This window comes from Montipora capricornis, chromosome 13 (assembly GCF_036669925.1).
Source record: "Montipora capricornis isolate CH-2021 chromosome 13, ASM3666992v2, whole genome shotgun sequence".
Taxonomy (NCBI): Eukaryota; Metazoa; Cnidaria; class Anthozoa; order Scleractinia; family Acroporidae; genus Montipora; species Montipora capricornis.
In genome coordinates, this window is record NC_090895.1 from 41,406,307 (window position 1) to 41,416,134 (window position 9,828).

General features: G+C 39.9%; 1 protein-coding gene across 2 annotated transcripts; it reads left to right on the forward strand.

The window, feature by feature from the left end:
- The first annotated feature begins 5,009 nt into the window (after positions 1-5,009).
- LOC138029884 (uncharacterized) lies at positions 5,010-8,898 on the forward strand. Of its 2 annotated transcripts, none has more exons than XM_068877731.1 (3): positions 5,010-5,142; positions 7,012-7,076; positions 7,233-8,898. In XM_068877731.1, exons 2-3 carry the CDS (start codon positions 7,029-7,031, stop codon positions 7,956-7,958), a joined length of 774 nt encoding a protein of 257 aa, XP_068733832.1. In that variant the 5' UTR covers positions 5,010-5,142; positions 7,012-7,028; the 3' UTR covers positions 7,959-8,898. The 2 variants fall into 2 exon arrangements, with proteins under 2 accessions (XP_068733832.1, XP_068733833.1); XM_068877732.1 differs by lacking the exon at positions 5,010-5,142 and adding an exon at positions 5,161-5,903.
- Positions 8,899-9,828: the final 930 nt, after the last annotated feature.

Consider the following 9,828-nt stretch of genomic DNA (forward strand, 5'->3'; position numbering starts at 1 on the left):
AACAATGTTGTAGCAATCGATGTTGAATCGACCGTGACCCTGCACAATCTTTTGTTTTCGCTTCGCACGAGTTTGCAAATTAGTTGCGCATAATTTATTCGAAGGATTTGATTGGTTATCTTCTCGAGAAAAAATGTGTTTTGTGTAGGGTCAAAACCAAAAATGCGTTCAAAAACATGAAACAAAGGAACTTGTCGAGTTTCGTAACCATCTCCATGCATTAACTATGCTTAGGATTAATTACCCTTCTGCAGCGATATTCTATGGGAGACTTAAACAAATGTTTTCTTGAGAGTGCAGTGTCTTGATCTTTAGCCTGTGTACAGCCGCCTGCTCTGTACACAGGCTACTTGATCTTCTGTGGTGAAGCGGAAAGAAGCGTTTCCTATAGAGCAGAAACCCGGGTTCAAATCCAATCCACGGATAAGATTTTTTATTTCCATATTTTCTTTGCTACGATAGTCGTTGATTTAGAGAAGAGATCATGTTGACATTTTAACCCAACCTCGTTTCCAGGATCTTTCCCTTCGTGAAGGGAAAGTTCCTTGGGAACGAGGTTGATTTTCCGGAAAAAAAGGGTTAGATCCTTAACTACAAAACCATTGCCATGGGTAACTTCAAATGGTAAATTGTCGCCGCCCTTTAAGTTCACGGTTGCCCGTTTTGGACAAGTGTGTTATTGAACACCTCTTCTTCTGGTTGGAATCTCAACTACATTTGGTGAGTCACGTGACCAATACAGAAATAGCATAAAAAATCGGAGAGTTTTTTACTCTGCAAACTATTCGCCCTTGTCACACGGCGGCCATATTGTCCCGGGGGACCAAAAAATCTTTGTTTTACCACGCCAAGCCTCACCCCCATGGTTTCCACTGCGAGGCTTGGCGTGGTAAAACAAAGCTCTTTTGGTCTCCCGGGAAATCCCGGGACAATATGGCCGCCGTATGACAAGGGCGAATGGAAACATCTAATGCAAAATCTGTAGTATGGATTAAAAGAGAATCTATTTTTCAACGAAGGTATTTTCTCCGTTTTTTCTGCAAACGGTAATCCCATGCTACAGATTATGAACAATGATGAAATGGTTCCGTTCAAATGAAACGATCACTACTCTGTTTCTTTACCTTAGAGCCTTTACATGTTTTTCTTTTCCCACGGAAATGGGTGGTTGGGGACTGGCACTAAATGCGCATGCGCTATGTGACCTAAGTAATGTCGGGTATTCATTTAAAACGTTACTTCAAAAGATCCCTCATAAAAATTTCGCATAGCTTGAAAATTGTTCTTGACTTAATACAGTCCATAGCAACCACTGTCTTTCTGTAGTTAAGGTTCACCTCCCCCTCCCCACCCCTTAATAATTTGTTTGAGAAGTTGAACAAGGATCCTTGCACTTTTTTAACAAATTATATTTTCAATTAATTTACACTTTCATCTGTTTTCCTTGACTATGTCTCCTTGCTCAAAAATGGCGTGGTAGTTTAGAAAAGGAGAGTGGTGAGGGAGGTTTTCGCGTCGTCGCGCAGAATTACGCGACATATTCCGGGTCTTATGCATCGATAATAGCGCTAAGCGTGAAAAGGCACAAACGAATAAAGAAAATGGCCGAAAATGGGGTTACATCGACTGCTTCTTGCCAAAATTTCCAGCCTTCTTTTAAGTACACCTATAACTTAGGTACACTCGGGCTTTTAAAAAAGAAATATGAAACTTCCATTCTTGACATTTTTCTAAGCTGCTGACCGTGGATAAGTTCTATCAAATTGCGCTCGAAAATGCAGAAGTTTAACCCGGTGTTCGAATGAAAATGTTGAATCATTTAATATTCACATCGATATTTTTCGCGAGAAAAGACCTAAGCGACTCTTTACGTACACTCGGGCTTTTGAAGTTCATTATCTAAACTAAGAAAAGACAAAATTTCATGTGTATACAATAACTAGAAGTATTATCAAAATGATCATTTCTAAAAGTTATACCGAACCTCTGGCGTAATGGGTGCCCTCAACTCCCTTGACAACTTCGAACAGAGTTTAAAAATCCTTTCCCGAAAACAATAGCATGCCGTTTTGCTTAATGATGCATTGTTCAGAGGTATTTAACCAGCCCGCGACAAATTTAATACTCACTAGGTCAATATCCCTAAGTTTATGAAGCGCGAGATCTCCTTAGCGTCAAAAGCCATTTTAATACGTTCCGAAATATTGGCCGTATTTATACTAGAGGACGTCTCAGACGAACAAGACATCTTAGACGTCTTAGACGACTAGTATAAATACGGGAAATAAGGTGGACGCATTAAACGTCACACGAATTAAACATCTCAAGTTGTCTTAATAGTCGTCTCAGACGTCTAAGCTGTCTAGTATAAAGACGAGACGCACTAAACTGGGACGCACTTAGCAATGAAGTGTACACAGTCTCTTTGGTGATTAAATGTCAGTATCTTTTGAGGAAAATTGTGAATTTGATTTCTAGCCGTCGAATATAAGTGCGTCCCGTATTTATATTAGTCGCACTTACGGCCAGACGTTTAATGCGTCTGGACGTCTCAGACGTTCTCTAGTATAAATACGGCCATTTTCTGCCTATGAATCCGGCGCAGGGTGAGCATCGTTCAGAGAGCGAAAAAAGTTAAGCTTAGCGAACTCCAAAGCATGGAAACTCCGTTTGAATACCTAACGTTCCTTTACTTCTGGCCAATGTTTTCCGCCCAAGGAATGCAGTGTGTTGATCGGGAGCTGTTTTTAGAGCTCACAGAATCCCCAATGAACCCTACTTTTATTCATATGTCTCCACCTTCACCATCTGGTTACGATCCTCTATTTCGTCAAAAGAAGGCGAGGCGCCTTGGAATTGGCGAGAATAGGCCAGTTTCGTATTCTAACGGTTGGACTGGATCTAGCATGAAATGGAGGCTAATGCGGGCAACTTAATTTGCATTTGAAAAGATTTGCCGGCATTAGCCTCCATTCCATGCTAGATCCAGTTCAGCCGTGAGAATTCGAAAATGAATGAGACGCCAGTGTTTTAGTGACGCATAAAACTCGAACGCTTTGACATTGCAACGATCAGCGTAATGAACGAACGCTCTTGCATGTCTCGGCAAGTGGCAATGGATCCAAATTTGAATAATTACGACTTACTACGCTTGCATGACTAAACCGAACGGCCCTATTGTCAAATTCTTCCAAACTCGTTCCCAGGGGTTTTCAGCACCCAGACCCTACCGTCCTACTCTCGGCGGTGAAAAGCCCTGGGAACGAGGTTGAAATTCTTCGCACATCGAAATTTTTTTCGCATATCCAAAGTTCTGATAGACAGTTGCAGAAGACAAGCAGAAGACTGCCTTGAGCACAATTTCTTAAACCAATCACAAACGACTAGTTCTCAAGGTGGCAATTATTATATTTTGAGCCAGAGCCGATACAACGTAGATTTTATTTTAGAACACCACAACGTATTTTAGAACCACCATTTTTAGAACACCACAACGTTGACTTGTCTTGCCTTTTTTGGGCTTTCAAAGTGAAGCTCTTACTCGACGTGTTAAATCTTGTATTAGTAAGTTTTATGGCTGTGTCAATCTTAAGGTTATTTTTCAAAACACTTGCAGGGTTAAGTCTTTTTTTCCCTACAAAGATCGTTTCAGTCGGTCTCAAAGATCAAAAATAGTATACAAAGCCACTTGTTGGGACTGTGATTCCTTCTACATCGGCAAAACAAAAAGAAGATTACATGGCAGGAAGTCCGAGCATTTCAAAGCTCTTACACAAGTCGGCCACGCCTCTGCTGTTGCAGACCATACAATTTTTACCGGTCATAACATCAAATGGGACCATTTTGAAATCCTCGCAACTGGAAAGTCCGACTTGCAGTGTAAAATTAAAGAAACGCTATTAATCAGTGACTTAAAACCCTCTCTCAATGAAAACATTGGGAGTGAGAAGCTTTTTCTTTATTAATTTCTTCCGGAAGAATCGACTACCGGAAGTTACGATTTTGTTATCACACTTTTAACTAGTCACCAGTTCCTCGCTCTAGTTTTTAAAATTCAGTTAACAGTTTAAACCGTCACTTCTGATGATGTATGCTGCAACATACGAAACGTCAAGTATGAAATGAAAATGTTTGTAACCGCTGTTTGTTTTCTTTTCACGTTGTGTTATGAAATCAAATCTACGTTGTATCGGCTATTGCTCGAACTATTAAACGAATTTCTAGTTTCGAAAGAAACTGTGGTGCTGCGTCAGTGGTGAAACAGGAAAATTTGGTTTTATCAAACGTGTTGATAAATGTTGAATTACCACCGTAAACGATTTGGAAAGCTGACAATTCGAGCGTTAACCCTTCAGGGGCACCCAACGTCAATTTTCGGAAAATAAATGTTCGGAAGACGATTTGAGATCTAGAATTTTCGGAACATTTGTTCAGTAAAATTCCTTGCTTGCCTGCCTGTCCTAGGATTTTTGAACATCTAAAAAATAGTATCATTGCCCATTTTTAACGGATTTTTACCCTAAAAAGGTCACCTAGAATTTTCGGGAGCCTTTTTTTCGGGCTGAAACTTTCGAAAAGGTAAGTAAAGGTAAGTTTTGATCCCTATAATTTTCGGATCACTAGACTTTCAGCTAGGAAATCCGAATAGATGAAAAATTTTTTGGGCATAAAAATATGCCTATATCTACCGTTTAAATACGAAAATACGTTTAACAATGCTATGATTAAGTGGTTTTGAACTATATTCTCGTTGGGTGTCCCTGACCCTTCGTCTTCGTCTCATTGTTACCTGGTCCCCTCAATAGCACCCGCGATCACATTGAAATGAAAATCTAGACACTCTACATTAACAAGCTTCAGTTACCATTGTTGACAGTCTAAATTATTTGGGTGGAGATTCGGTTGGATAAACAAATATCTCGTGCGCCCCAAATAACCCTCAAAATGGGGCTAAAAAAATACATCAGCAGTGACGTCCGTGGCTCAAAATACCACAACACGTCAGTAGTATTCGTTAAAACGGGGTCAACACTGTCTGTACTGTCAATACTCTTAATGCTGTGACATTGGTGATGTTTCAACATTTTTCAGCCGGAAAAAAACACCTTAGTCCAAAGAGTTTCATCCTTTACAGCCATCGAGGTAAGTATCTCGTAAACTGCAGAGACGTAAAGCGGCAAAAAAAAAAGACTTTTTATGCTCTCATATGCATGTTTGAACCTTCTCTATGTTGACAAGTCACAGATTCCAAAATTAGCGATCAGACGTTCTTTTTGGGATGTTATGCCGTGTGGGAGAAGAGAATCGAACGCATGATCGTAGGTTACACTTTCAACCGATTTCAATAGCAGACTATTTTTCCAGTCCTCTTTTTTAGAAATAATATAAGTTATTGCGAGGTGGCTGTAACCAGCGACTGGTTGACATAGGAGTTACATAGCCGGAGATTCTCGCTTGCAAAATGCTCGATTTTAATCGACGTACACGAACTGATCATCTCCCAGTGAAAGCTTTAAAATGAAAACTGCTGTGATAAGCCACTTGAATTATGCGTGGTTCTTCGTGGAAATCTTTAAGACAAAGTTGCGTGATGAGCCGTCAAAACGGAAAAAAATCTACCTTTCCTTCCGTCTTGCAAGATTGGCCTCAAAATTCGTAATTAATCACTAGAGGAGATACCGGCATTAGAGTATTGTTTGAAATTTTTTTAACATTAAATCTGTCTTGTCAGCTTGCCAGCTGCAATACGGTAAAGTGCGTTCGATTAATGTTTTACTTCCTTCATTTAAGAGATGGAAAGAAAGACGTTTAGTAATCATTTTTGCATTTTTTTAATTTTACACTGTCATGGAGAAACGTAATACAGCATCATAATCGGCATTGCTGTCGCTAAGAATTTCCAGGTCAGTCATTCACTTCAATAGCGAGAATTTACCGTTTTAATAATTTCAGTCTTCACTGTATAACGGGACAATATTCATGTCTGCCTACCCTTCAAAGCGAGTCTAAGTGCGAAGAATTAGTTTTCATTCATACGTAAAGTAGATCGCACTTGGACTCGCTTTGAAGAGGAGGCAGACATGAACTCGAAATTGGCCTTTTGTCACATGAAATCCCAGGAATCTCTTACGGCTCAGTAGTAGAGCATATGAAAGAGATTAATCGGAAGCCGATTCCTACAAAGGAGCGTTCGGATTTTTTCGATATTTAGGCCTTTATTAATGATGACGGTCACTGTTATTTTTTCACTTTTACTATTCAAGCTTTCTTATCTAATCGATAAATTTTCAAAATTGCCTCTAATAACTCTGTTTAAGAGAGAAAAGGAATCGCCACACCTATGAACATCACCGTTCGGTTGAAATATTATTAATTGGTATTCCAGTTTTCAGTTCAGTCAAGTGTGGTTTCGATCTAGTCGTTCAAGTTAATCTATTTTAAGGGCCTTTATTACGAACGCAGATGTTTCTTTTCGTTTCGTTTTGTGCAGCTGTAGAATTGGAAAATGTAGTATCCTACCTTGTAGAACTGGCACCAGCACGCACAAAGCGGGATTATTGTAAAGAGCAATCGTTCTGCGTTTGCAGCTTGCCGTCCATATGAGGGATATAGATCACTTCATGGTTGGTGGGTGCGTACAATTTTTATTCACAAGTTGTGAAGGATCACGTAAACGAACGAGTGAGCGAAGCAAACGAGTGAGTTTAACGATCCTTCACAACGAATGAGTAAGAAAAATCGTACAAACGAGACAACCATGAAGTAATTTGTTTATTATATAAGCACAGAGATCATAAAGTTAACGACCGATCGTGAACAAAAGCCTCAAACAAATAGCAAAATATTTTTGAAATAAAAGAAATCTTTACCTTTCATACCACGCTTGAGCAATATTTTGTACAGACACCTGTTTTCAATAAGTAATATATTTTCTCATTAAAGTTCTCGGTGGGTAAGAAAGGTATAAGCATGTACAAGATACTTATTCATAAATACTTCTTTATTTTACAGTTTTTCAGTGAAGAAATATGAAGCTTTTGAGTATTCTCATAGAACTAGCCGTTGTTGGGTGTGTTGTAAGTGGAGTATTCTTGCCGTCCTTTCATACATAGCGTAATTTTCCCAACTCTTTGGGAACCAGGTTGGTGTGACTATTAACACCTTGTTGGCGAAACTCAAGGACACGAAAACAAGCTCAGCTCAATGAAATATTTCATTTGTTTGCTTATTAGAATTCGTGGCCTTGGTCGAGCTGCAAACAAATAAAGGCTTACGACAAGAACGCTGTGAGTGGTGTCTACCCTATTTATCTCAAAGACCCTCCGCAGAGTATTGATGTTTACTGTGAGATGGCATTGGAAGGCGGTGGTTTCACCTTTTTACCTCGCTACTTTACTCGCGTGAAAAACGCTCAAGGGATTGTCGACGCTCTCTTCACTGAAAAGAAGAACGTCTTACTCAAATTGAAGCACCGTCACCAGAGAACGCAGTTCTACACTCTTATCAAGCCACTTGCTAACTGGAAAAATGTCGACTTTGGCATCAGAGTGAATAATTACTCCGATTATACCCGGCCGTTCAATAATTTCATGCGCGATTACATCTTACTGGGGATCATTCCACGATCATTGGCGGCAACAGGAAGCAGAACCCAAGGCTTCGTTTCCAACGGTCGCAATGTCAGTTTTCGTAACTGCGACCGCAACCCAAACAGCTACTTTGCATTCATGCCAAACCACAATCAACAAACACCGTCAAATTACTTTCGTCAAAGCTCAGTTTTCGAGGAACGAGGACTCGCTGTCGACTGGCGTAATACAGCGTTACCCAGTAGCAATCCCATCAGGATGCCCAATGGATACTTCTTCCTGACTGAGTTACACTTCGGTGGCTGTGGCTGCTACACTTCTAGTGACCGTTGGGGCGCATACCAGGGTACCGCCATTGGATTTCGTTGAAGCCCGAATTGTTTCTGACTCTTTGGACAAAGGTGTTTATTCCGGTTGACAAATGCCTTTTATTGGTATTGAAACGTCGCTAACGTATTTTATTGACCCCGTTTCTATGATCACGTGTTGCGGAAGTTATTGGGAATTAAGAAAGCGTCGCTTTTGAGACGCGGATGGCAAACCGGAAGGGAGCTGTTTTCTTTTTTAACTTGTCTTCACACAACCGAATTTATAGTGCTAAGGATGTTTCTCCATTAGAGATGATTAGTTTAAAAAGTCTCGGGGATACAACTGTCCTGTCATGCAAAATGTTGAGCAACGGACGTCACTAATGTACTTTGTTGAACCCGTTATAGCGAAGTGAACATTTTGCATGCTGGCGTCCTGGCATGCAAAATGCTCAATTCCTTTTTCCCTCCCGTCAACTGGAATACACACTTAATGTTGCTTCCCTTAGTAAAACTGATTGTTGGAATCATTACCTGCTTGAGACATTTTGTTCCCTTTAACATGTACATTGTACTCAGTATTTATCAGTCGCTGATGTTTCCCTATTTAACACATGGTTTAATTGCCTGTGGTCAAGCTGCTCAATAACAGTGTTGATACTTACTACACTCGGCGATCGTGCTTATATGTGTGCAGCACCCAAACTTTGGAACAGTCCCCACTATCATGTGGTTATCGAAAGCTATTTTAACAAATTTAAAATTTTACTGAAGACTCCTCTTCTTAGGTTAGCTTTTAATTAGGATTTTTAAATCAGATACGTTTTAATAGTGAACATAATAGACAGTTTTTTAAGAGTTTTTGTATATTTGGATAAGGTTTTTGATTTAGTAACAGATGTAATTATTATATTTTATATTTTACCATTGTAATGCGCAATTGTTCATATTTAAAAGTAATTTGCGCACTATAAGTATTAAACTATTATTCAAAAACGCAACCTGCGCCTTAAGACCTTTTCTAAGCACAGCACTCATGCTGTTCCTTCATTTATCTCTTCTAAAATCTTACCTATAATATGCTCCATTTTGAGACTATGTCCACTTTAATGTATGACACCTTTAACAATTCTACTCGTCAAAATATTCCTAGACTGTTTAAAAAGACAAGTTTGATTCATCCCTATAAAACTACGTTCGTCTTCTTCTTCTGGCAATTTTTTATGATATTTAATATTCGCGACTTAACCAACAACATAATTCAGTTACACGTTTCGGCGCCAAAGTTTGGAACTGTCTGCCACCCCAAACACACGGCTAACTGTTGTTGTTGCTTTAGTCCAAACAGTTTCATCTGTTACAGTCAGAGGTAAGTATCTCTTAACTCGGGACTGCAGAGGAGGATACCTAAACCTCGAGCCAGGATTTGAGCTAGGATCCGAGCCAGGATTCGAGCTAGAATCCGAGCCAGGATTCCAGCCAGGATTCGAGCTAAGATGAGCTTTCTCCGCTATTTATTCTCGAATCTCTCGGTTAGGCTAGGTCTCGAATCAGTTAGGTTAGGTCTATTTAGGTTGGTTCTAGTCTAGTTAGGTCTAGTTAGGGTTAGGGTAGGTCTAGGGTAGGTTAAGTTAGGTCTCGGTTAGGTGTCGAATCCTGGCTCGGATCCTAACTCGGATCCTGGCTTTATTTTTAGTTTATCTCACTGCAGAGACGTTTAGCGCTAAAAATAACCTTTATGCTTTCATATGCGTGTTTGAACCCTCTCTATGCGTCACACCGATCAGGCCGCGTTCTTTTTGGGGAGTTAACTCTGCGGGAGAAGAAAACGCATGATCGAAAGTTACGATACCAACGGATTTCATGGGCAGACTGGTTTTTCATCTTTTGAAAGTCGTTACGGGGAAATCGTTACCAGCGACTGGTTGACC

Coding starts and splice junctions, on each gene's coding strand:
- LOC138029884 (XM_068877731.1), top strand. CDS start 7,029: ATGAAGCTTTTGAGTATTCTCATAGAACTAGCCGTTGTTGGGTGTGTT. Junction 7,077..7,232: donor TAGCCGTTGTTGGGTGTGTT/GTAAGTGGAGTA, acceptor TTTGCTTATTAG/AATTCGTGGCCTTGGTCGAG.